At 36.9% G+C, this 26351-nt stretch overlaps 11 protein-coding genes and 1 non-coding gene across 12 annotated transcripts; 7 read left to right on the top strand and 5 right to left on the bottom strand.

Annotated features, from left to right (window-relative positions):
• Nucleotides 1-64: 64 nt before the first annotated feature.
• Nucleotides 65-820, bottom strand: BRETT_000789 (uncharacterized protein; the record flags this gene model as incomplete). The annotated part of the gene is made up of 1 exon (XM_041279350.1): nucleotides 65-820. The coding sequence occupies one exon, from the start codon at nucleotides 818-820 to the stop codon at nucleotides 65-67; it is 756 nt and encodes a 251-aa protein (XP_041137564.1).
• Nucleotides 821-1108: 288 nt separating this feature from the next.
• Nucleotides 1109-5923, top strand: BRETT_000788 (uncharacterized protein; the record flags this gene model as incomplete). The annotated part of the gene is made up of 1 exon (XM_041279349.1): nucleotides 1109-5923. One exon carries the CDS (start codon nucleotides 1109-1111, stop codon nucleotides 5921-5923), a length of 4815 nt encoding a protein of 1604 aa, XP_041137563.1.
• A 37-nt stretch (nucleotides 5924-5960) lies between these two features.
• Nucleotides 5961-8387, bottom strand: BRETT_000787 (uncharacterized protein; the record flags this gene model as incomplete). Its single annotated transcript, XM_041279348.1, has 1 exon — nucleotides 5961-8387. One exon carries the CDS (start codon nucleotides 8385-8387, stop codon nucleotides 5961-5963), a length of 2427 nt encoding a protein of 808 aa, XP_041137562.1.
• Nucleotides 8388-8821: 434 nt separating this feature from the next.
• FZR1 (Fizzy- protein) lies at nucleotides 8822-10480 on the bottom strand (the record flags this gene model as incomplete). The annotated part of the gene is made up of 1 exon (XM_041279347.1): nucleotides 8822-10480. One exon carries the CDS (start codon nucleotides 10478-10480, stop codon nucleotides 8822-8824), a length of 1659 nt encoding a protein of 552 aa, XP_041137561.1.
• Nucleotides 10481-11305: 825 nt separating this feature from the next.
• On the top strand, nucleotides 11306-12601 carry BRETT_000785 (uncharacterized protein; the record flags this gene model as incomplete). The annotated part of the gene is made up of 1 exon (XM_041279346.1): nucleotides 11306-12601. One exon carries the CDS (start codon nucleotides 11306-11308, stop codon nucleotides 12599-12601), a length of 1296 nt encoding a protein of 431 aa, XP_041137560.1.
• A 2519-nt stretch (nucleotides 12602-15120) lies between these two features.
• On the top strand, nucleotides 15121-15193 carry BRETT_000784. Its single transcript has one exon. It is a non-coding gene; the product is annotated as a tRNA-Arg (tRNA).
• A 145-nt stretch (nucleotides 15194-15338) lies between these two features.
• Nucleotides 15339-16949, top strand: BRETT_000783 (uncharacterized protein; the record flags this gene model as incomplete). The annotated part of the gene is made up of 1 exon (XM_041279345.1): nucleotides 15339-16949. One exon carries the CDS (start codon nucleotides 15339-15341, stop codon nucleotides 16947-16949), a length of 1611 nt encoding a protein of 536 aa, XP_041137559.1.
• A 399-nt stretch (nucleotides 16950-17348) lies between these two features.
• MET14 (Adenylyl-sulfate kinase) lies at nucleotides 17349-17945 on the top strand (the record flags this gene model as incomplete). Its single annotated transcript, XM_041279344.1, has 1 exon — nucleotides 17349-17945. One exon carries the CDS (start codon nucleotides 17349-17351, stop codon nucleotides 17943-17945), a length of 597 nt encoding a protein of 198 aa, XP_041137558.1.
• Nucleotides 17946-18765: 820 nt separating this feature from the next.
• BRETT_000781 (uncharacterized protein) lies at nucleotides 18766-19902 on the top strand (the record flags this gene model as incomplete). Its single annotated transcript, XM_041279343.1, has 1 exon — nucleotides 18766-19902. The coding sequence occupies one exon, from the start codon at nucleotides 18766-18768 to the stop codon at nucleotides 19900-19902; it is 1137 nt and encodes a 378-aa protein (XP_041137557.1).
• Nucleotides 19903-20254: 352 nt separating this feature from the next.
• BRETT_000780 (uncharacterized protein) lies at nucleotides 20255-22666 on the top strand (the record flags this gene model as incomplete). The annotated part of the gene is made up of 1 exon (XM_041279342.1): nucleotides 20255-22666. The coding sequence occupies one exon, from the start codon at nucleotides 20255-20257 to the stop codon at nucleotides 22664-22666; it is 2412 nt and encodes an 803-aa protein (XP_041137556.1).
• Nucleotides 22667-22867: 201 nt separating this feature from the next.
• BRETT_000779 (uncharacterized protein) lies at nucleotides 22868-24115 on the bottom strand (the record flags this gene model as incomplete). The annotated part of the gene is made up of 1 exon (XM_041279341.1): nucleotides 22868-24115. One exon carries the CDS (start codon nucleotides 24113-24115, stop codon nucleotides 22868-22870), a length of 1248 nt encoding a protein of 415 aa, XP_041137555.1.
• An 830-nt stretch (nucleotides 24116-24945) lies between these two features.
• Nucleotides 24946-25758, bottom strand: BRETT_000778 (uncharacterized protein; the record flags this gene model as incomplete). The annotated part of the gene is made up of 1 exon (XM_041279340.1): nucleotides 24946-25758. The coding sequence occupies one exon, from the start codon at nucleotides 25756-25758 to the stop codon at nucleotides 24946-24948; it is 813 nt and encodes a 270-aa protein (XP_041137554.1).
• Between the last annotated feature and the right edge of the window lie 593 nt (nucleotides 25759-26351).

The following is a 26351-nucleotide window of genomic DNA, read 5'->3' as shown; positions in this document are numbered from 1 at the left end:
ACGATAGATATCACACATTTGGGGTTCTACATTGTGTAGTGGACTTACATCATTTAGCTTTCACTTATATATGTTTTAAAAGCTCATCAGCTAACACCGAATCTCGAAGACTTCCTGAAGAAAGTAAATCGTCATCTTCGTTATTTGGGGCAACCGAAGTCTCTTCCTTATCATCTGCAGAAGTAGAAACATGCCTTTTCTGTTTCTTATGACCAAGGATAAGTGACCTATGGAGAAGTGTTGAAGCCGAAGCAATATTGAATAAATTATCAGCTTCAGAATTACTTTCTAACGAACTATCATCTGAAGTTAGTAGCTGATGATCACTTTCATTACCACCACTGGTGTGTGATTTACTGCTTTTTTCCTTGGCCGTACTAAGGTCACCATCTTCGAGTTTTAAATACTCCAATTCTTTCGTTGCAGATTTCACATCAGAAGTGTTATCATCTAATCTCGATACATTTAAGGGTTCTATTTTACTTGGAGCCTCAGATGCCTCTGTTATATGATTTGTTTGTGTTTTCGTGAAAGGTGTAGACTTTGATTCTCTTAATGCTTCCTGTTGGTGGTAAAATATAATTATTTGTCTGTATATCTCACCCTTACTTAAACCCAACTTTTCTGCAAGCTCTGTAAAATTGTATTGCACATTTAATTTACCATCCTTTTCTTGTATCAGAGGTACAAGGTTTCTTAGTGCTTCGACTTTGCTTTTGATCAAAGTTTCTCCCGGGTTATAGTCGTTGAGAACTAGGTGTCGATCCTCTAAAACACTCCGAGCTTCATCAAACCGAAAAAGTATTTTCTTTCTCGACATCATACGACTAAGTGTTCATCTCTTAAATGTTTGTGTGTCGATAAACTTCTATTTTTAAGTGGTACAGTATATAAAGCATCAGAAGGCAATGCGATCCGCTTTCTATTACGTTAGAATTTTTTTATCAGTTGTATCGTTGGTATAGTATTATTTTTTCACGCCCATGATTTGTTCAATTCCAGATGGCATATTCTAATCAAAAAACCACTAATCGCTCTCTTTTTAATTTCAGCCATCAACCAAACAGGAAGTATCGTTCTTTTAATGTATTGAATTCAATCCATTGCTATGAGCACCAGCTTTTCATCTTCCTCATTTGACATTTCGTGCATTGATTCTAAAAATCTGAAGATTCAGATCATAGCATATGATTCTTATCAGTGCGCGCCATCATCCATAGATAAACAAAATGTTACCATAAATGGCTTGTCTACAAAAGAAGTGCTAACGGAGGAGTTTGAGGATGTGCCGATAATTAGAATATATGGCAGATTACAGACTGGCCACACTTGTCTTCTTCATGTTCACAACATTTTTCCTTATTTATATATACCATATCAGGGACCCATTCCCAAAGATGATAGAGAAGTTCAAAACAGACTCTGCAAATTATTAGTCGAGATAAACAAGAAGTTGAAGCAATCATTTCAACGGAAGGATGGTGAAAATTTAAAAAAGAAATCTAGGAGAAGAAACCGTCTGAAAAATGAAAAAGAGCAAGATGAATCAGATTTTGAAACTGCTTCACCTGGTAGTGACGATAGCAATAACAACAGCTTTAATTCTGCTTCCAATTTTGTTTCTGATCTTTCTGTTGTGAAAGGAGTTCCCTTTTATAATTATTCAGTTGGTTCAGATCCGTTTGTGAAAATAAGTTTGCTTAATCCCCGATACACAGTTCGTCTCTCACGTTTGCTTAGTGAAGGTGCCATTCTTGGCCACAAAATACAACCTTTCGAAGCGCATATTCGATATAATTTTCAGTTCCTTCTCGATTATAACTGCTACAGTTGTAATTGGATATCGCTTTCACAGTTTTTCTGGAGATCTCCATTAGTAATTCTTAAAGATAGAGAGGATTACCAATTATTTTTTGATACTCCCTTCACAGCATTCAACCGATTCAAGATTACACCTATGCTAAAAAAGTTTATGAGCTCTTACATATTTGATGAAGGTGCAGAAGGTTCGAATATCTTAGATCCCGATGAATTTCCAAGGATAGGACGTACTCTAGTTGAACTGGATGCATCAGCCTCATGGATTGAAAATAGGAAAGAGATTGCAGAACGACCATTGCACTTATCCATGACAGAAAATGAAGCACTGAAATATCCAAACGAGAAATATATTAGTTCCACGAAAGCTATAATAGCAGATGTGATGTTTTTAAGGAAGGAAAGGTCACTTCCACAAACTTCAAAGCTGAAGCTTTTTGATGATATCAAACGAGAATTTAAAGGAGAAAAGTGGGTGGAGATCGAGGAGTTGAGAAAGCAATTTGAATATTGCTATGATTGTTCCATGAAGTATTTTAAGAAAGGTCAACGTGGATGCAGTGTGGATGAAACCGCTGTTATAATTCAGAGGCAATGGCTTCAAAGATACCCTACCAGCTTTGAGAGTGTTTGCATACTTCAATATACCCCAAAAATACAAGAAATCAGTACTTTACATCTTAAAAAAAACAATGTCACTCCGGAAAATATTTTGGATGTTCTTCTGGGCCAAGTTCATAGCAATGCGAATAAGCTATCACAAGCTGGAGAAACATTTTTAAATTCCATAGATGAAAATCAGGAACAAAATGTATCTCCATCTGATTCTGATGGCAATATTGATGAAAATCTAGCGGAGATGGAAAGCAATGCATGTGATAACGCTGAAAACCCGGATTTAGACACAAAGAAGGATACTCTTCCTAGTGGATTACCAGGCAATACCTTGAAAAAAGATTTGCCAAGTAACACTCAAAGTGAGATTCAGGAAAAGAAAACTGCCATAGATGCTGGAAACCTGGATATAAAAATCTACAAAGCAACGCAGACTGCATTTAAGTCATCTATTCACAGGGAATTTCCAAAGTCGCAAATGGCAACTAAAAATTCTGAATCCTTCCTTTTACATCCATTGAAGGAACGAGAAACTACAAAAAAAATCCTCTTACGGTATCAACTAAATCCACCGAGGTATGAAACATACGATGACTTTCTCAATAGTTTTGAGCGGGAATTTGGGATGTTGAAAATAAATTACAAGAGTCCATATTATTCGGACAGAGAAAATTATGATAATTATCCATTCTACTTTGCTGGAAAGAAGTTTAACCTAAATTGTCTTGATATTGAGGGACTGGCACACTATCAAGGCGTTGGCAATGGTGAACCACATCCAGATTTTGATATAAATCCAAAAATCCAGAGCGTGTGGAGATTTACTGCAAAAGCACCAAATTACAATGATGTTCATAAATGGTTATTAGAACAACCATCGAACACGTTCATTAATAGATCATTACTTTTGGAATCAGAGATTGAACCGATTACTCAGAAACATACTTCCACGGATAAACGGTTTGAAGAACCAATTGAAAGAAAGTCAACGCATTTTGCAAGATTAATAACTTTGATAATGGAATTGCATATAACTACTCGAAAAGATTTACAACCGGATCCGGCGAAAGACTCGATTGGGGCAATCTTCTGGAATTTTGATAAATCACACAATCCTTACCCCTTGAATCTTCCAAAAGCTGGCATTTTCTTACTCAGAAATAATACAGTACATATGGATATAGATTGGGGGAATATTCTTAATATACCCATACGCATATTCGATGAAGAGGAGGAAATGATTTCATCATTGGTGGGTTTGGTTGAACTAGTTGATCCTGATATTTTGAGTGGTTACGAGATTCATGCCGCATCATGGGGATATCTGATTGAAAGATGTAAGATTGTTTATGACATTGACCTAACAATCAGATTATCGAGAGTCTGTCAGAAGCAGAGAAATAAAGTAGGGGATCGATGGGGATATACACATGCTTCAGCAATAAGAATCACGGGCAGACACATGCTAAATATATGGAGGCAGTTAAGGGGGGAGACAAATCTTGGAAGCTATTCGGTTGAAAATGTTACATTTCAGGTCTTAGGACGTCGAATTCCTCATTATAGTACGGAAACACTAACCCAATGGTTTACAAACAATAATCCTTATTCTTTATCAAGCCTCATCTGGTACTATTATCATAGGATCATAATTGAGGGAGAGATTATTGAAAAGCTTGAGATCATAGAAAAGATTACGGAACAGTCCAGATTATTGGGAATTGATTTTTATTCTGTTATTTACAGAGGTTCACAATATAAGGTGGAGAGTTTACTTGTTCGTCTTGCTAAGGCGGAGGATTACATCTTGATATCTCCTTCGAAAAAGCAAGTGTTTAATCAAGATTCATTGGAATGTATACCTTTGGTACTGGAGCCAGAAAGTGCACTTTACAGAAGTCCATTAGTCGTGCTTGACTTTCAATCTCTATATCCATCCATTATTATTGCTTACAACTATTGCTTCTCGACCTTATTAGGGAAGATGAGGGATTATAAACCCGGTAGATATCAAAAGCTCGGTGTCACAAGACAAAAATTCCCTCCTGGAATTATTCCTCTTCTAAAGGATCTGATTACCCTTTCACCCAACGGCTTAATGTTTGTGAAAAGTACTGCTAGAAAATCCTTGCTTGCAAAGCTGCTCACAGATATTTTGGACGCGCGACTTCTTGTCAAGGGAACTATGGGATCGTTGCATAATGATCATGATGTTAATAAGATTTACAATAATAGGCAGCTTGCATTGAAGATGATCGCTAACGTGACATACGGATATACATCTGCCACGTTTTCTGGTCGTATGCCCCATTCAGCCTTAGCTGATGCAGTGGTCTCTTCCGGAAGAGAAACTTTACTAAGAGCTGCTTCTGAAATTGAATCTAACCCTAAATGGGGTGCTAAAGTAGTTTATGGTGATACTGATTCATTGTTTGTATATCTTCCTGGTAAAACAAAAGCCGATGCCTTTCGAATGGGAACGGAAATGGCTTCTTACATTACCCACATTAATCCCGCTCCGGTTAAATTGAAGTTTGAGAAAGTTTATCATCCATGTGTTCTCGTTAGCAAGAAAAGATATGTCGGTTGGAAGTATGAATTCGAGGATCAGAAAGAGCCAATATTTGATGCAAAAGGAATAGAAACTGTGAGAAGAGATGGAATACCAGCACAGCAGAAGATTATGGAAAAGGCTATTACCATCTTATTCAAGACTATGGACATTTCCGCAGTGAAGAAGTATGTTTGTGCACAATTCAGTAAGATAATGCGGGGCCAGGTGAATTATAAGGATTTTATTTTTGCCAAGGAAGTCAGATTAGGGACATATAAAAATGAAGCTTACTTACCTCCAGGAGCCAGAGTTAGTAAAAGAAAGCTTTCTCATGATCATCGTGCAGAACCACAGTATAAAGAGCGCGTTAAATATATTGTGAAGAGAGGATTTAAAGGCGAGGCTTTAAAAAACAGGTGTATGTCTCCAGACGAATTTTTGAAGGACAATACCGCTAAACTTGATGCCGAGTACTATATTACCAAAGTTGTGGTGCCACCATTGGAAAGAATATTTAATTTAATGGGAGTAGATGTAAGATGCTGGTACAATGAAATGCCCAAATATCTTGATTATGGAAATCCAAGAGACACAAAATTTAAAGGATTGAATATAAATTACAGGAAATGCATTTTGTGCAACGGTATTTTGCTCAAAGATAGTGATAAATCGTTGTGTCCGGAATGTGCTGAATCCAAACATGAAACTGTATTAAAACTCCAGGAAAAATTATTGATCAAAGAAAAGCAGATGAGTGACATTTCGATGATTTGTAGTGCATGCTCTCAAAGAATAACTGATTACCATCAAACTAAGGCAGAGGGATCCCATGCTTGTGAGAATTACGATTGCCCATTATATTACAAAAGGGAAAGAACGCAAATGCAGCTTGACATTCTTAAAACCAACATAGAAAAAGTATCCAGAGACTGGTAGTTGTTAATATGCATATTTCGCAATTCTATAAAAATACTTAGCAAAGACCATACTGATCGCCCGATTCTATTTCCGCTTCAACGCGATCAATACTTATCGAAATATCACCTTGTTGTTTCTTATCTTTATTCTTTAATGCAATTCGCTTTTGTAGCTGCAAGCATTTTCGAATCCACTCGAGATCCCGCAATTTCTTGAACCCCAGAAGAGACTTAGAAAGATAGACATCGATTCTTGGTAGCTCATCATCAGACAAATGTTCTTTTTTTGCCATAAAAAAGGTGTAGGATAATAGATAATATCCTTTCGAAGATAGTTGTAGATCTCCTGTCTGAAGTATTATGGGCATTCCTTCGCTTAAAATTTCTTCGACATCATGCGAAGAGTTGACAGGATCAATTCTCAATAAAACATCACATAAAGCTAGGGATCCTTTGGAAATAAGAGTTAATAAGGAAGACTTGTGTGCAGTATTTAAGGAATTTAATAAAATAGATATGGCACGTTCGGGGCTTGAAGATTGCTTTGCAATTATTTCGGCATATAATATCTGAAAGTTAATCATCCAGTAATTATTGAATGAATTCACTGACTCTTTTAAACGTGAGAATTGATTGAATATAATTTGGGTTGCCTCTGTAGGATTTCCCAATTTACTTTGAAAAAGTGCACACTCGAATTCAAGCTCACAACCTAGTTCATAATCATGAATTTGAGATATCTGAGACTTTAAATTATCAAGAAGAACTCCTGCCTGTCTAAACCGATAGCGTCGGATCCAGAAATCAGCTTTAAGAAGCATGTATCTTGTTTGCCACGATTTCATAAGAATCGCCTCTCCAGTGACACGATCTTCGTATGATTTCAAATATTCAAACGCATCGTCAATATCTCCTTTACTATACAATATAAGTGAACGTTGAAGTACCAATTCTACTTCATCAAATATGCTTATATCTTTTCCAGCAGATTGTAAAGCTGTGTCAATGTACAACTCGGCTACCGATTGAATTCCAACCCGAGCCCACACAGTTGCAGTAAGTTGGCAAGATCTGCAAAATGACATTTTTGTGTTGAGACTAGAGTCGAGGTTCAAAAGAATGAAAAAGGCTCTTGTCAAATTATTAAGAATTTTCCTCAAAGGAAATCCTTCCAACATCTGCTTTACAGCCTCATGCTGATAAGCCATCGATTGCAGAATGGGATTCTTACTTTCCTTTGTTTTAAGTTTGAGAAACTGTAAGATTTGTTCCCTCCCTGGATGATCAACAAATTTGTAAGAAAGTTCCGGACGGCTTTTCAGAAAATCAAACAACCAAGTAAGTAAATAATTAAGACAATTTAAATCCTTGTTTTCGCGTGCGACAGATATAGCCTCGTCTATCGCTCTTAAAGCTTCTTCATCAGAGCCAAACGAAGAGTGTAATGTTGCAAGAGAGAGAAGAGCATAATGATAAAACAGTTGTTGCTTGTTAGACATCATGTAATCAAAGTATCTATGCAATGACCTGAAAGATCCTTCATAGTCACCATTTTTCCAACATTCCAAGTACTTTATGTAATAAGAAGAAGGAACAGTACCTCTCTGAGACTCCGTCATAGAGAGAAGAATTTTTTTAAGTGAATTAGGAATGGTGCCCGAGTAAAGTTGAAGTTTATGAACTTGAAACTCAAGTAGCTGGGCTAGATCCACTTGCGAATAAGACGTAATTTCTTGAACACTAGTGCCCCCCAATTCAACAATTGTGTTCTGCTCTACCTTTTGTTGTATATATTCATCTTTAGAATTACATTCTCCTCTATTTCCCCACGCTTTGTTGGAAGTTAAATTTTTATTCGCATTCTTCATGTTATTCCATATTTCCTCACTCTTTGCGCGATAAGTGATAAATGCCTCCCATAATCTAACAGTTTCATCAAACATGAGAGTATTTGTTGCAATGGAAATAGATGAAACAAATTTCCCAAGAAAACTTGAAGAATGTAGTGGCTTCTTCAATCTCTTCTGCATCTTCTGACCGTTATGAAAACATTTTGTATCTGAATCTGATATTAACGACTCCTGTTCAACCAGTAAAGCTTGACTCCTTTTCAAAAATGAATAAAATTCATCTATGTCATGAATACCCCAAATTTCGCCCAAAAGATAGCTCTGGACCTGGAAAATATAGTTCTTTACGGTTTGTTCGGTTTCTGAGTTTTGGTTTTTGAAGAACAATTTGATAGAATGTTGGAGCCTTTCCAAAATGAGCAGCACAGGAGGAAAGAATTCGGAAACAATATCATCATCAGTGTTAAAGTGAGTATTTCGTCCACCCTCTATAAGCTCAACCAAAGTTGACAAAATTGGTGGAATGCTCTTGGCGGGGAATCTTCCATAACAATATCCTGTAATGAGAACTAGAATTGGAAGCTTCGACGAATCTATAATTGGCGTGAAGATAAGCTCTTTACCAGACGACATCAAGACTTAAAGTTGAACAATATGGGATGATGTACAGTTAATAAGTGAATAATTCCTATGTGAATTAATTGAATCATTAATATATATATGCTTTTTGATAGCGTTTGTTTACCTCAGTTTTCTCAAACAATAATTTTTTTTTTTGTATATTGTGTCAGAAATGGGTATTAACATAAATGTTTAAATGAAGACTTTCTACTTACATTTGTAATATCTTATTGATTAATTTTATACTTAACTTAACCTTTATTTGGAAGCTTGTCTCTCTTCAAGAGAGGAAAGCCACGTTTTCACGCTCAGTAATATCAATAGGCTAGCAAAGCTATTAGAAAAGTCGATATGTATAATCTCGACGCTCAGAAAATCCTTATGTCTCCAACACTGCCTCGAATCGCATATCTATTATACAAAAGAAAGAGAACATCAGTATTCTTTCAACGTAATTGGTTAAAAGCATCCAGTAATACGGAAGATGGCCCATTATTACTCTTTGCCTTTTCGAAGACATTCCAAAATCTTAAGGTTTCATCTCCAGCTCCAGTCACGATAGTCTGACCATCTGGGGACATTGCCAAATAAAGCACTCTATAAGTATGCCCGGTCAAAGATGCCATCTGCTGCATGGTACTATACTTCCAAATCACTATCTGGTTTCTGGAATAGCCATGCGTTGAAACAAGTTCATTACTGGTCTTAGACCAGGCCAAATTACAAACCTGTGATCCTGTATCAACATCATGTATTTTCAACCCTGTTATGGTATTCCAAATTTTTATTTTTCGGTCTGCTGTTCCTCCTCCAGATGCCAAAAGCCCCCGTTGATGTGGAGACCATGCAATCGCCTTAACAGCAGCTTTATGCTCCGTAAATTGATACAATGGACGACTTTCCAGCCCGTCCCAAACAAAAAGTTTATTATCGTTTCCACCTGAAGCAAGTTTATCCTCATCCACGTTCCATTTGAGTCCACACACTTCCTGCTTGTGATATTCGAGTCTTTTCATGTAATGTGCGGGCTCGCGGACATCCCTGTGTAGAATATTTCTATCCCGAGAACCAGAAGTTAAGATATGCCTATTCCAAGATAAAGAAGAGCATCGAGCAGTGTGTCCAGTCATCGTCCTTGTGCATTTACACGCAGATGCATCCCATATTTCTACAAGACCCGAGTTTGTACCCACAGCCAAATGTGTGCCTGCTCCTATCCATGAAACACTTGTAACCGAATCGGATGGACCCAAATCGCAAAGTCTGTTTACAGAGCCAGTCGAGGCGTCCCATAAATAAACACACGATCCAAGTCCGACTCCAAGAATATCCTGTGAACCCCAGTCAACCAGATTGAGATAAAAATCATCGGCCAATTCCGGTGCATCCAAAACACGATACGGCACTTTCGAGATTGCTCGTGGTCTGTGTTGTGGGGACAGAAGAATTCTCTCACTGTCGTGCCCCACTGGACTCAATGAATACATTTCATTATCCACAGCAAGTGAAGAAGCTGATCTATGTGATGGCGAAGCTGACTGATACGTAAATATGTTTCTATTTTGTCTGGGTGTATGCGGGACAAATGAATTTACCGTTCGCTGACCTGGTGAATTATTGCTATTTGTGTGAGCTCTTTCGGGAGATGTATGCAAAGAAACCGAATCATGTGTTGATGCAGGTGGTGTTGGCTGTGTAGATCCAGTTCCAGTAGTGTTTGATCCAAACAATTCAGTTTTAAGAACAGCATCGAATGCCCTATTTGCTTCTCTTGCTTTCATGGAGTTATTATCGTTGTCCCCGGGTTCAAATTCTGAGGTAGAAGCATCAACAGTTGATTCATCAACGGTATCAGGCATATCTAGTACACCAACTCGAGTCGAACTCCTAAATGGGCTTGAAGTTGGATCATGACCTAAGGTAAATGCCGCCTGAAGGTTAATCCCTGATCTTGCTGGGATGTATCGATCACTATATATGATCTTTCTTCTTCGTGATTTTTTGGAGGGTGATCCTTGAAATAGCGGATTTCTTAAAGGTTCACTATTGTGCGACACTCCTCTATGTGTGGGTGTTGTAGGAAAGTCGTCATCTGAGCTATCCATTGAATGTTTTTGTATTCCACTGAAAAAGATGTGAAGTAATTCAGCAATTTTTTGATATGGGGAATGCTGATAAAAAGATATATATTCAATAGGCGAGTACTATCGGGAAACCAATACTGAAAGATTAACAATAATGTATGGTTTTTTGAATTATATATATCCTGCTGCTTGTTGATATTTTCTTGGAAGAATTAAGAGAAGATGTGATCGGTAAGATTGGGCGTTAATCCATGTTTTGCTATTGTGATAGAAAATGGTGCGATGTTGTTTTCTTCCATCATTATTTATTTTTTTTTTTTCAGTAAATTAAATGCATACTATCAGAATGATTGATGCGGGGACTACTGAAGTACTAAGAGTATAATTTGGATGTCACATAGATATTACTCCATAGAAAACAATATATGTTGTACAATTTTGATAAGTTCTCAACAATAAATTAATGACACTTTTCTAATATAATAATTATTTAACCTGGCTTTGTGAACTGTTTACTCAGTATCCAGGATTTACTCTCATGCATGACTCTTTCGTAATTATCCTCAATATATGCTGTATTAAAGACTTTCTTTCTATCTTATTATTCATTGATAATTAATACCTCAGAATAGAAAGAACGAGCTTTTATAATCACGTTTCTTTTATAAGGGTCAGCTTTTATCTATGAGTTCAAAAAGCTAAATAGGTTTAGATAAAAAGTCAACTATCAAGCTTCGCGATATATGAATAATTTGGCTTTAATCATACTTTCTTCAACCTTGTCTAACCTACAAGTTTGCCTGTATGCATCATTTATTATATAAGTATTAAAGCACACTTCAAATTATGGATGTTCAACGTCAGAAACTAATTGTAAGTATTATACATATATGTTTCCTTTGTGGCTATTGGGTACTAATATTTGCCACTCTTATTGAAAAGGCCAAGAATCGGGCAAAAGCTTTACAGAAAATACGAGAACGTCAAAATAGGATTCGACAGTCCGCAAGTGGTAGAACTAATAGTGTCTCAAAGCATGCGGTAGATGAACGGTCAAAGAAAAGTGATATACATGATGATAAACAAAAAGTGCAACCTCTAACCGCAATTCAACGAGCAATTATACAGCGAAATAGGGAGAATGCCATTAAAAGACGGGAAAAAAGAGAGATGAAGGTCATCCAAAACCATAGAAATGCAGCAAATGCCGCTTCTACAATGGAAAGCATTTCATTTGCCGAAAAATCTACAAATCGTAGTAGAGAAAATAAGTCAAATAAATTAGATACGTTGAGTCCCAAGAAACCGGATATTTTGGACAAAGTCAGATTCTTTAAAGGTGAAAAAAGCATTCAAGATAGTAATGTTTCACCCCGAAAGAAGGGTCAGTACATAAGGCCATCAATTCGTAAGTCAGATTATATTGAATATGATTTTTCAACAATGAAGGACACGTTTGGAGGCTTTCTGTCAGAGGATGCCGAAGGGAAAGACGTTGAAAAGGAAGAGAAAAGCTTAGATGATTGGAAGAAAGCACAAGAGGAGAAGGAGGCGTTAAATCCGTTAGGCCCTGCACCACCACCACTAGATATAGCTAACGCTCCAATGTGTCGTGAGTGTGGATCCATAGACGTTGATAAGAAACTTTTTGAAGTGTTCAAATGCCGCGTCTGTCGGAAATGTGAAGAGAAGATACCAGAGAAGTATTCATTGTTGACCAAGACGGAATGTAAAGAGGATTATTTCTTAACAGAGCCGGAACTAGCAGACACATCCCTTTTTCATCGAATTGTTAAGGAAAACCCACATAGTGGTACATTTTCCAAAATGCAGTTGTTTCTAAGGTATCAAGTTGAAGAATATGCGTTCAAAAAATGGGGCGGCGAAGAAAAGTTGGATAAAGAATGGCTTCGACGTGAAGCCATGAGGAAAGCGAGAAAGGAAAAAAAGTTTAATAGTAAACTTAGTCAGATGCGGCGGAAACTTCGTGCTGAAGAGTTAACTCGGAAGTTTAGGGAAGCGAAAGGTTCGAAGCATGTGCATGATTGGAGTGCACCTATTCAAGCTGATAACGATAATCCTCATATTTATAAGCGGCGTTGTATGGAATGTGGAATGGAAGTTGAGGAGATTCAGCTGTGAGTAAGCAGTGTAAAGAATAGTATGATGTACCAATAATTTGTTCCGGTCAAGATTTGATATGTAAATTATAAATAAATGAACCATGGGATTTCCTCGAATAGTGCTTATCTTTGTCTGGTATAATTCACAAGATTATCACATAGGCAGTTATGCGGGTAAATTTTTGCTGTTTCTTCAGCTATGTATGCTTTGAAAGAATGGTATGCATTGATAAGCCTCATAATATGGACAAGAGCCGCAGTAATTATTGGATTCGAGATATGAATCCTCATTATACCGTCTTAAATAATTAGCCTTCTCAAGATCATTTATCTTAATGTTAAAAGACAGCAAGGAATATGAGTGTGGTGAGAACGTAGAGGTGTTTTTGTTGTAGGTTTTACAATAAGTTAAAATAAACAAAAAATCAAAGTTAGTGCTATACTTCAAAAAAAAATGACAACTCATACCGTAGCATCAAAATGATTGCCTGTTCATATTAGTAAACCGAGCACCTAAAAAAATCACGTGCCTGAATTTTTTTTTCTGGTAGAGGATTGAAATCCTGCGTTCTAGTTATATCAGCATTAGTTATCGATTGACATATATGATGACTACCCTCTTATTATAAAATTGATCTTTTTGCCCTCAGGATATAAATATTTGCTTATTGAATGGATTCCGGGCGCAGTATTGCTACTGTTAAAAGGAAAAGTGGAAATCACAATATGACAAGGAGGAAACAAAATTGGCAAAAATTAGAATAAGCATTCAAATTCTCTCTGATAAAAACAGAAAAATATCCTTAGATTTTAGATAGTCTTGAAGTATCTCCTGTTATTGTGAATTTCAAGTAAGTATAAAAATTTGTGCTCACAACATTATTTGTTAATAATGATTGAATTCATAACTAAATAGTATTTAAAGACAACTTCAGAAAAGGTAATTTTTATAACGTGCGAACCCGTCTTACATCCTTTCGACTTGGGACTTAAAATGATGATATACTACATCCATCAAATTATATTCACGAACAAAAAGGATGCCATTTTCATAAAGGCCCATAACCGGGAAAATAAAATAAGTCAGTTCAAGGCATAATATTGTTTATTGGTTAAATACAACTCAGGTACTATAACTAGTTATTTGAGTGATTTCAGTCTGAAGAAAAAATAAAATGTAGGATACAAAGCATAAAAATAATATGTAAAATGGTACGACTGAGAATAAAGCAGGTTGAAACAAATATATCAAATATCATTGATCTTGCTTCGGGAAAGCCAAGCACGGCACTGTTGCTTTGTTTGATGGTATATTGGTAACGAAATCTTCTTTGGGAAATCAAATTACTTAGCTTTAAGGAACCCAAATTAAATTTATTTTAAGATCTGTGTCAAAGCAATAGAAGGATAGAACAATGAAGTTCTAAGTAGAACGAGGTCTATTGTCTACATTGTCGTATGAGAAGAAGAATGGGAATTATATAAAAATGAGATATCCTTTTGCGTCCATACTAAATCTTATGTACAAGTTATATATTACAATAAACATCGAAATACTATACAAATCTGGTAACACTAACTTTAACACATGTTGATGCATTCACAATTCTTAAGGTATGGAAAGCGTTAATATCATCACGCATACTTCTAGATACATTTATACTCATTTTAGATAACCAAAGTTCTAATTTTGTAAACTTTCCTAGGTTTATTGGTTTTATTAAAGAAAGAGTTTGATAGCTAAAACTTTGGAGCAATTCATAAATACTCTCTTAACTACGACAATAACTAAAGGTACCTGCACGTGCAGTAATCCTAGTGTCGGATATATGATAATATTACCTAATATTAGGCAATATATTATTATATGTCATTAGATTTATTTGTTTTGAGATCTGAACTTATTCTTAAATAACGAAGATTTAGAATAATATCTATTATAGACAATCCTGGATAAAATGCACTAACTGTGTATGTTAGGAAATCAGCAGAAAAATAATCATGCGCGATCATAATTCTGTTTCTGAGGATCAAATCTTTTTTTTATATTATGTATGATTACCTCACTTTATTTTCCTTTTTATTTTTACTTTACTTTAGCTCTTTTTATATAACTTATTTCTTCTACGAAGGAACGAGACCCGATAGCCTATTTTGCAATACAACTAGTTCGACTCCACTTTGATGGTAACCGAGTAAAGGAAGTAAATTCATTTTCTTCTATGGTGACACATACACAATTATTAGAATATTAAAGGCATTAACATTATCACACAGACCACTTGGTACATTTATATCCACCCACTTAGGTAACCGACCTTACAATTGTCTGAATCCCCCGACTGCTAGGTACTTATTAGTTCTATTAAAGAAGGAGTTTGATAGCTAAAGCGCGGGAGTAACTCATAAGGTCTCTCTTAACTTGGACAAGTGGTTTGATTCAACACTTCAAAACAAACACACAAATCACTTTGTACTTACATAATCTAAAATAATTTAGGTTCAAATCAAAGCAGACCCCTAACAAAATATGCTGTTGCCCACGTAGCGTAATGGTTAGCGCGTTTGACTCCTACTCAAGAGATTCGGGGTTCGAGTCCCCGCGTGGGTGCTTTTAATTTTTTCAAATTTTTTTCACATTTTTCACATTTTTCATCAATTTCCAAGTAGTTGAGATGACACATATATTTGAAAGTTACTAGTAATATTCACAGACCCTCTTACATTCATTGAATAATAATCACATACAGCTGCACATGCCAAACTTTAAGATAAAGGCCTGCCGTTCTCTTTTGGCAAATTCATTTGCCCGTCTTGAAGGGAGAAGGTACGCTTGTTTTTCTTCGGATACTACAGTGAATGAAAGTCTAAGTATTTTATCTGAAGTTAAGAAGGCACAGTCATATAATGAAATTATTAATCATCACTATTATCGAATTTTAAATCTTTCGAAGAATGGAAAGAAGGACGAGGAAGCGGATAAATTATATGATTTCTCTAAAGCGGTGATAGATTCTATGAAAAAGAATGAAAGCTTGAAGATTGAAGATCAAAATGATGTGCTTAACAACATAATAACGAAGTTTGCTTCGTTGAATTTTGCTTCTGCATCTTTGGCATTTAAGCAACTTAATGAAAGTGTAACCAAAAAAACATATTTGAAACCTGAATCATTGGTGGCGTTCATAACGTACAATCCTGGAAGAGTCAAGAGCAGTTGGGAAATTTTTAAGGAAACATGCGAGAAGGATTTTAGTGATAGCAGAGTGGTGGCCACGGTCTTGAAAAAGCTAATACAAGGCGATGCCATTGATAAGCGTGAAGGGGCTGCACATGTAGATATTTCTCGAGCATCCAAGATATTCAAACTACTAATGGAAAAAAACGGCCTTAATTTAATCGAAGAAAGCGACCTTGCAAAATTGGCGTGCGATCTTATAGACATAAAGCTTTCGAAAGCTTTGGTTCTACTTAAGCTACCAGTAACAATGGTGAAAACAATTATTGGTACAAAGGGCGAACATCTCAGTAACATTGATTATTATTACTTATATCTATCTGCAAAGGAATCCGGAGAGTCTATTCCGCCAGACTTACTTCTGGATATTATGCTACCAATTTCAAGGCTACAGACTACTGAAGGAATAGAAAATAACACAGAAAGTTTTAAAAACTTACAGTCACTATACCCCTTTGAAATTAAGTTAAATGCATCTCCTTCCGAACTGGTGAAGGATATTAGAAGCGAGGTTTATGCCGCAGGTTTGGCCAACACCATTAGGGTCCGATTAGATCTTATTAGATCATCTGGTATGCATTCCCATGATGTGGAAAAAGCGCTTGAGTATATATCAGATAAGCCTCAGACTTTATTGTCTAAACAGGATGAGGCTGTTCTTAAAAATGCGAAATCCATGATTAAAATTTACAATGCAATCGACACAGGCAAGTCTCTCGCCGATTCTTCTGAAAAACTGCCAGACATAGGGCAAGAAGTGAATATCATTGCATCCAAGATTTTACTTTATTCTTGGTTTGGCGACTCTGATCGGGCTCTAGATCTGTACAATAAATCTTTGAATTTATATTTGAAGCCTAAGAAAGATGTAAAGAATGCAAAGGCTAGGGGAAAATTACTACAATCATTGGTCTTGAGCTCACTCTTAGACAATGAACTTCAAATGGCTCGATTGATAAAGATTCGGTGTACTGAAAATAAACTTTTGGATGACGAATACGATATTAAGATCAGTCAGATTCTTAAATCCTTTGGTTCTGTTAGTGAGGAAAGTAAAGGAGACAAAAATGCTATGAGAAAAGGATTGAAAACCGTGATATTGGATACCATTGAAGATATGTATCCATAATAAATAAGACAGCATATATAGACATATAGTGATGGAGTGTTCCATCATGTAATTAAATATGAATAAGTTAGCTGACATAAGAAACTTTTTTTTCTGCGAGAAAAAGGTGGAATCTGAGTGCATCTCACAAAAATTACCATGGATCACGTGATCAAAACTGTATCCTGCCATGTATTGTGCCATTTCGAAATAGAGATCTGCAGTACGATCAAGACCTTGAATTTTGAAAAAAAAAGAGAATATTCCGGATGACCAATTGTTCATGCATGATTGATGAAAATTTTTTGTTTCTGATCCTTCTAGCAAACACCTATACCATGCTCCGATACAAATATTGAACTTCATTCAGGTGTAAGATATATCGTTTGAACAACCGAAATAAGAGAGAATAAATCAGAAATGGCTACCAATATTACTTGGCACGGAAATATTACTCATGAGGAGAGGGCTACACTTATTAAGAAGAATGGTATAACATTATGGCTCACTGGACTAAGTGCTTCGGGAAAGAGTACAATTGCTTGTGCTTTAGAAACATACTTACTTCAACAGGGAGTCCAGGCATATAGACTTGACGGCGATAACATTCGTTTCGGCTTGAATAAAGATTTAGGTTTTTCAGAGAAAGACAGAAATGAAAACATTAGAAGAATATCTGAAGTGGCTAAGCTATTTGCCGATTCCTGTACTGTTGCTCTGACATCTTTCATATCTCCGTATAGGAAGGACAGGGATGCAGCAAGAAAACTTCACGATGATGCTAAATTACCATTCATCGAAGTTTTTGTAGACGCACCACTCGAAGTTGTTGAGAAGAGAGATCCGAAAGGTTTATATAAAAAGGCAAGAGAAGGAATTATTAAGAACTTCACGGGTATAAGCGATCCATACGAGGCCCCATTAAAGCCGGAAATTCATCTTCATACCGACAAGCAAACAGTCGAGGAGTGCGTCCAAGTGATTGTGAAGTACCTACAGGAAAAGAAATTTATTTGATGATTGTATTATGCACTGATCGGTGTATAATTGAGATAGAATAATAACACAAACCTGTAATAATTTCCACAGTAGCTGCAGATCGATAACATTACTGAAAATTGATAATTATACCTCCAAATGTGGACAATGCGAAGTTATGCTTTAGTACGTACTAGTATTTAAAGTGTGAATCATACAATTGGAAAGCCTTACTTGATATAGTTAGAAAAGTAAGCTTAGCAACATCTATTTACAAAAGGAGGAGAAATTATTTATGCATGAAGCAGGGAAAATCTGTTTATAAAAGGTGATGAATTTATTTATCATTATTAACTTCATCAATAATGTCATGCGATAGAATTGTGGAATCAAACATTCACGGGTTGACAAACTCTTGCATAGAAAAGGATTTATTCACATTCATGCATACTGAATGTGAATTATAGGCGAGCTATAATAATAAAAAAGTATACTAGTAAAAAAGTATACTAATAATGCATAATGCTCAGGTTGAACAAGCTTTATCAGGACCAACTAGCCCTACTTGTGTTGGCTCATCCCTTTCATTTTCGTATAGATCCCGCATTACGTAATCATCCTGAATTATTGTTATCCAGTGAATTTATTAGGCGATCCTTGAGACTTGACTCAATTCGAAGAGGATAAAGGCAATTAATTAGCTTATTGCTTTTTGTAGCGAAAACATAATAAGTATTAAGAGGGGAGGAATTCAATTTTCACGACAGGCTATCTTCTATAATGGAAACTATCATCATTTCACGGAATAAATAAAGAAGAGAAAGGACAGAAAATTAGTCACGTTAACAATCCTTCAAAAATGGTTAAACAGGAAGCCTTTGAACTAGAACAGTTCATAGATAAATATGAAACAGAAGTCAAATATAATGTGGCGGAGACATGCTGTTACTCTATGTCACTACGAGAAATTGAGAACATTTCAGGGAATAAGTTTGACTTTGATAAAATAGCAAACGAAAGGTTAGCCTACTCGTATATTCAAGGTTCTCCGGGCTTGAAGAAAGCTATTGGAGGACTTTATGAGACCATAGGCCCAGAAAACTTGGTGGTGACAAATGGTGGAATTGGGGCAAACTTCCTCTCATTCTACACGCTTGTCGGCCCAGGTGACCATGTCATTGTTTTAAGTCCAATTTATCAGCAATTGTCTTCGGTTCCGAAAATGTTTGGGGCTGACGTTGAGATCATCAAGCTGAATTTTGAGGATGGATTTCAACCCAACCTCAAGCAGCTAGAGGCGAAAATGAGAAAAAATGCGAAGATGATTGTCATGAATAATCCAAACAATCCCACAGGATGCATTTTCCCCCAAGAAACCGTTCTTAAAATCGTGGACATAGCTAGAAAGTACGGATCGTATATTCTTTCGGATGAGGTGTACAGACCACTTTTCCATTCCCTTGAACCTGCGGATAGCGAGCCCAAAGCTATTGCTGATTTGTACGAAAGGGGAATATCTATAGGATCGATGTCCAAAAGTTTTTCCGTTGCCGGAATTAGATTGGGTTGGATCGCTTCAAGAGACAAGAATGTCATAGAGGGAAGTCTAATTCGTCGGGATTTCAATATGATTTCTGTCGGGGTTATCGACGATATTATTGCACAGTATGTTCTTCAAAATAAGGAAGCCATAATGAAGCATAATTACCAATTATGCGTACAAAACCTCGTGATTCTTGACGATGCCATTCGGAGGTCTAAGGGAAAACTCGAATATGTGAGACCAAAAGCTGGAACAACTGCATTTGTGAAGGTCAATAACAAAGATGTGTCGAGTACGATGCAGATGTGTCTCAACCTTGCTAAACATGATAATGTTCTTGCAGTACCAGGTGAGACCTTCAATTATCCAGGCTTTCTACGTATCGGCTTTGCAAATCGCCGGGAAGATCTCATCAATGGATTGGAAAAGATTCTCGCGTATTTAAATGTATGAAAAAATAAGGACTCCAAAGCATGCACCCAATATTAAGTTGCATCGATCATATAAACGTTACAGTAGCATCCTTATTTATAATTACCTTTTTCAATTATTCTTTAGACTCACTTTGAAAGGCCAAGAAAACATGCTCAAATACAGTTTAAAATGATCACCATCTTTCGTATACTGTTACGCAAAATTCGGAATGCCAGCCCCTTTCTTCCCTATGCGGTGCAGAGATGCTTGATTTTCCTGCAGAAGTTCAAAATTAAAATTGATGAATCGAGCTCCCACTAAATAATCATATCATCCGTTCCACCACCTAATTATATTTCGTAGTCATAACATATGGATACCTTGTATAAAAATGTTCCATACACCTGGGGTGAGAGAAGCATGGGCTTCAGAAACGGCTGTCGAGAACTCATACAATTACCAGGAAGAGGAACATACTAATGAGAATAACCAAACAAAACCTGATAAGACAACAAAACCAATACTGGCAGATCCAAGCGATAAATCAGAAACCGTGGCAGGGAATGTGAATATAAGGGAGAGACAATCTGAAGAAAGTATAAAAGATGCCGATAAGATAGGAAAGTACCAAAACGTTGATAGCACGGATCATTATAATCCAGAAACAGATAATGCAGCATCCAAATCTATTGAATCGGGAAAAATTGAACACGAGAGCATATCTGGATCATCTTTGGACCCTTCAATTCCTGCTTCAACACATATAACAATATTAGATGGAGACTTCGAATTTCCAACCGAACTGGAACTACCTACCGAACTTTTGAAAGAATACGAAAGCTTTATGAAATATTTGAAGGAGCCACAGTTCTCAAGGCCATTGGCGACTTGCGAAATTTCCGACCTCTTTCATCAGTTCTATAAGAAATTTAATAATAGAGCCAATGAAATAGTATATGGTAGTACTAGGTCAAGCAAGCCTGTGGAAATGTCTGATTATGACAAGCCGCGCGATTACCTTCTTTACAAATACAATCTTCTTTCAGAAAAACTAGTCTGCGACAAATTTTATGACTCTATAATGGCCCCTTCAAAAAACATATCGATAGATAACTACCTCCTAGATCTAGACAAAAGATTCAGTGACAAACTCATTGCATTGAGAAGCTTGAAAATTGGGTTTAAAAATTTGGACATAGAGCTACCTGAAGGGGAAGAAGAAACATTCGATAAAATCCTACATGAAGACGTTTTACCTACATTAAAGAAGTTTTCGCTTGATCACTCACCAACCTATAAGCTCAAGCATTTATATGACATACATATGATTTTGGCGGAGTGTATTCAACGGTTGATATCTTTGTGTACTGTTAAGGAATTCGTGGTGAATACGGATGTTTACTTACCGGTTTTAATTTACACAATTTTACACCTTGAAGGGTCATATTCGCAACATTTAGTATCACAGCTCAACTTTATCAAGCTGTTTACCAATGAACTTATATATGAGCTTAATGATGAAACATACCGAAGTGAAAAAGGGAAATTCCTCTATGTACTCACAAACTTCGAAGCCTGCATGTCATACTTGTCAAGTGTGACCATTGATGATTTATCTATCGATTTGTCAGAGGAACGCATTGAAGCAATTTCGTTGTTCACTGGCGCATCAAAAGAGGATACCGTCAACTTATTGACAAAACCATTAGAAACAGAGCCAATCGAACAAAACATAAAAGAATATAAAGAGGAGAACCCCCTTCCAAAAACAATTTTCAATACATATTTTACCGCAATTCCACAGATAACATTACCTGTGTCTATTTATCAAGCTGACCAGGGAATGAAAAGTATTAGCAGATCTGTGGATTCAAGCATTAGAAATATTATGGGAAAGGTGCCTTGGTTTCCATTGGGACAGGGATCTAGTACTAATTTAGTAGAGAAAAATAATGATGCCGAAGCGGCAGCTCTTTTACAACAACAGCTAGAAGAAAATATTGCCTTTCAGCAATTGCAAACGGGGAAAAAAGTAGACGACAACGATAAAATCACACCAACTTCATCAGCTTCTACGGATAAATCATCCTCAAAACCGGCCGTGAATGCAAACAATTTGAAACTAAAGACATCATCCACAACAAGCTCTACCGACAGCAACAATATTAAACATTTAACCAAGGTGCCAGAAAAACATTTAATTAGAGATTCACCGTTGAGAAGTTCGTTGAATTCTCAATCTTCGGATCGGTTCCTCAATAAGTTTACAAATAGTTTTGGAAATGCCATGAAGAATCTTATTCCGGCAAGCAACTCTTCCTCAAGCTTGTCATTAAATGGTAAACAGAGTGATGCGAGTATCTCTGGGCAATATAACGTAAACACACCAGTTAGGAATGCTAACCCTGCCTCAAAAGTACGCAGTCGAGCCGCAAGTATGATTAATGGATCTCTTTTTGGCGTAAATTCAAGCCCTCAAAGAAGATCAAGGTCGAATTCATGTCAGAAGAATCAGGATATTAGTACATCAAGTTCTGCCGAGCGGAAATCCGGCTTGCTAAACTCATTAGAAAATGCAATAGACACAGTGAAGAATCGCAGTAGGGGAAATTCACTTTACACACCATCAACCCTTCATAAAACAGGTAGCAGCATATCAATTTCTTCCCCATTTGGCAATTTAAAATCGGCGGAAAAAACACATTGCCGCTATAAGAAGTTCAACAAACCATTTGAGGAAATGACCATGTCAGAGTTGAAGGAGATGTACCAGAACTATCAAACAATAACAAACAACATTTGATTAGTTCTACTACCTAGAGCTATTTATAAAGTCCCAGCGGGCGGGGCATATTCTATTTTGCATTTATATAGTTTTTAATTAAACCTAGGATAAGAAATGTGAATGCGGATAATGAAAAAACATCTAGAAATAATTCAGTAACAGGGGAAAACGATATAAATGGCATGATATCCAATGTGGGTGAATTAGGGAAAGTTGTAATCAATGAAGCAAATAGTGAACCATCTTATAGATAATTACACCAAAGACATAAGCAAGCAGTGGAATAAGATACACGTTAAGCAATTCAAAGCTTGTTGCTAATTTCAATTGCATTCTACACTCCTTTCCCCGTGGGTTTTCAAACTTTCCTGTTTCATAATATTGCTTCATCAGCTGGTCCTTTTTATACCAACGATTATTCAACCAATTTCCGAATCGTTCAATCTCTTCCTCCTCCTCATTGACGCCAATATTAGTAGAAATCCCACTAAAATCCACCTCAGGTATGTCGTGTTGAATATCTATAGCATCAATGTGAATGCTTATGCTTTTTGGACCGTGTCCAAAGAGATAAGTACTGGATAATGTATAAACATCTTGAGCCATCTTTTCGGAAGAATGACCACTATAACCAATGGTCAAATCATAAAGAGTCCTGGTTGTAGATCCAAGATTCTTGCATGCTAAATAAAGGCCCCTTGCACGCGGAAGAAGAACATTTTGCGTTGGCTTCATATGAACTTTCTCTGCATATTTCGAAGACTTAGAATATGTCGTTGTACTTAAATTTGTTCCTTCAGGAAATATCAAAAGCCAGCATTTTTGACCAACAGTTGCAACCTTCCAGAAAGACTGCACCATGTAATCTCTGTCTCTGGCCCAATTTCTACTGAGAAACACAAAATTATAATTTCTCATTCCAAAACCTAGCACAGGCAATTTTTCCAAAGACTTCTTCATGACAATAAAGATCTGATCAGCACATTTGTTAAGGTAGGCAATAAACCAAACGAAGACCCAATCAGAATATATCTGGTGGTTAGCAATGACAATTGCATGATTATCAAGATTAAACGTGTGCCGTTTGGTTTTTGGATCCGTGTGCACCGCATTATTCAACAATGGAGAGTCACCGAATGTTAAAATCAGCTCGGTGGGTGATACTTTGCTCGTTAAATAAACAAGCAGAACTAGGAAATTCTGTTTTGTAAATCGCAGGAGCATATTCTTGCGTCGAATATCATTATGGAAAAGAAGTAATATGATTAGCTGGGATGAAACGATGGATGTACAGCCGGTAACAAACACCAAAAGGAGATAAACCAAGCGAGCAATTTGGAACATTGTAGCTCTCTTCTTTCTTGGTGCTGGTATTGTACTGTATGGTGATTCAGATTTTATCTCCTTTTTATCATCGATCTGTGAGGACTTCATCTTGGGATGAAACGGATTTGATGCTCTTCTCATTTTAAGTAGAGAAAGGATATATTTTTAGAAAAGATATGACAGCAATTGGGGGCGTCTTTGCGAAAGATAATGCGTTAAGACTCAAAAATGTTGTACGAGTGAGAAGAATACAAATGTACGATTACCTTTTGGGAAGAAGAATCTACAAATTGCACATTGTGTCCGAACCGCATATTACGCGATGAACGGAAGGTGTGGGAGAGAAAAAAAACAACAACCTCGGATCTCGGTTAATTATTTTGGGACGTTAAAAGACCGGGCATTCGATCCCAATTGATCGATACATCGGGATATGCTGGTTGGCAAGCAGGAATTATAGGATTTTGTTGGAAAAAAGTTTCCAACAAAAGGTCATGAACGGCTACAATTAAGCAGTGAATTTATAAAAACACCTTAGGATAAAATATATATATGTAGAACATGACACCTAATGCAATAAACCAACCGGTCGATTGCCAAACAGCCAAGTAATCGGTAAAAATTGCGGTATCTGATGTGATTTGAAAGTGCAGTGGACCACAACGCCTTTTTTTAATAATGCGAACTACCTAACGGGAATGTAAAAAAGACTACGACGAAATACATTTAATTTGAAAATATCCATCCATGAACTTGAAAATGCTATCGAGAATAAGAGAAATAATGAGGCGCAGGCCATGTGAATGGCTTGAAAGCACCCAACCTATAGAAAGGAAGAGTAATATGACGAATGAAAAAAAACAGCAGGAACCACTGCAATGACACTGGAAACTAGACTTCTAGAAACAGAGAACAAAAACATCGAAAGAAGCAGAAAAAGGAAACACAAATGGAACAGAACGAGAACAGCATCATGGCAAAACGTTCTCAGTGCACTCACCGATGTAGTTTCCGGCAGGATTGTAAGAGCAGATGATGTAATCACCAACGGATCCACCACAGTGCTTGATACCGCATCCGAGTTTGGTGGTTGACTTCCAAACGACCTGTGTGAAATGATCGTATGTAGAACATGAAGAGTAATCATAATCGTTACCTTCATCATACCAAGCTTCAACAGCACCATCTGAAGAATAACCAACTGCTAAATTCTCACCGTAAGGACCACCGGAGTGGGTCAAGGTGCCTGAACAGTCATACTTGTCGGCATAGTCCTGGGCATAGCTCTCGAGTGTGCTATCCCATGTGAGATCACCAGCTTGGTGAAGGGCTCTTTTAGCATTGTGTGTGTCTATCATGGTCTGCTGGAAAGTCGAGACTGAGGAAGAAGACGAGGATGAGGAAGTGGCAGCTGTAGAAGAAGTGGTTGTGGCAGAAGAGGTGGTTGGTGCTGCAGAAGAAGTAATGATTGTAGATAAAGTGGTGGCTGCATTTCCTTTCGATGTAGCTGGGGTATATGAGGATGATGAAGTGGTCAAATCCTGGAAAGTTGAGGTCGAAGTGGTGGCATCGGACCATACAGTTGAGCTAGTAGTAACGACAGTACTAGCAGAACTAGAAGTAGTAGTTGATGCAGGACTAGTGGTGGTAGTTGTAGTACTAACATCCTGGTGAGCCATGACAGTCACGGTAACCATTTGAGTGACAAAATCGGTCACGAACACTGGTGCAGCACTGGCTAACTGGACCAAAACAGAGCATAGGACCACAGATGAAAACTTCATGATGATAAAGGAGAGAATATGAGTTGGTATTTAATCGGTGGTAAAAACCTTTGGAATTGGGAGAGAAAACTTTGGAGATGCTTTGGCTTTGGCCTAGAAGTAATAAGACGGCTGCATCACATCAAATGAAATCATTGCTGATTCAACGACATTATATATATATTAATAAAATAACGCATATGGAGTTATTGGAAGTGCAACACTGCTTTGTGATGCTTCATAATTGAATGGAAAAAAAAAACGCGCTCGGGGACATGTACCCCAATAGTGGGAAACTTTTCTGAAGGGGGAAATACCTGGGCTAAACAGGGCTAGTGAAAAGCGCGACTTTCCTCCTAAGAAACAATCAATGAAAAAATGTGCTGGGCCCATTAAGGGGAATTAGCGTGGCGGGTACATAGTTTGTTTGTTTGGTCTTCCTCGCATCAATATTGGCACCAAAATTTACTGTTAGACAAAGAAATTTTAGAGGGCCCGAGCCTAATGCGGGAATACAAGGAAACTAGCCATATTACTCCCTCACATGATCTATTGTGCACTTCGCATGTATGACGTGTGCAAGCGAAAAAAAAAAGATGTTCGATCCCAGAATT

The sequence above is a fragment of the Brettanomyces bruxellensis genome, chromosome 8, assembly GCF_011074885.1.
Source record: "Brettanomyces bruxellensis chromosome 8, complete sequence".
Taxonomy (NCBI): domain Eukaryota; kingdom Fungi; phylum Ascomycota; class Pichiomycetes; order Pichiales; family Pichiaceae; genus Brettanomyces; species Brettanomyces bruxellensis.
This window is presented reverse-complemented; position numbering and strand designations above follow the sequence as displayed.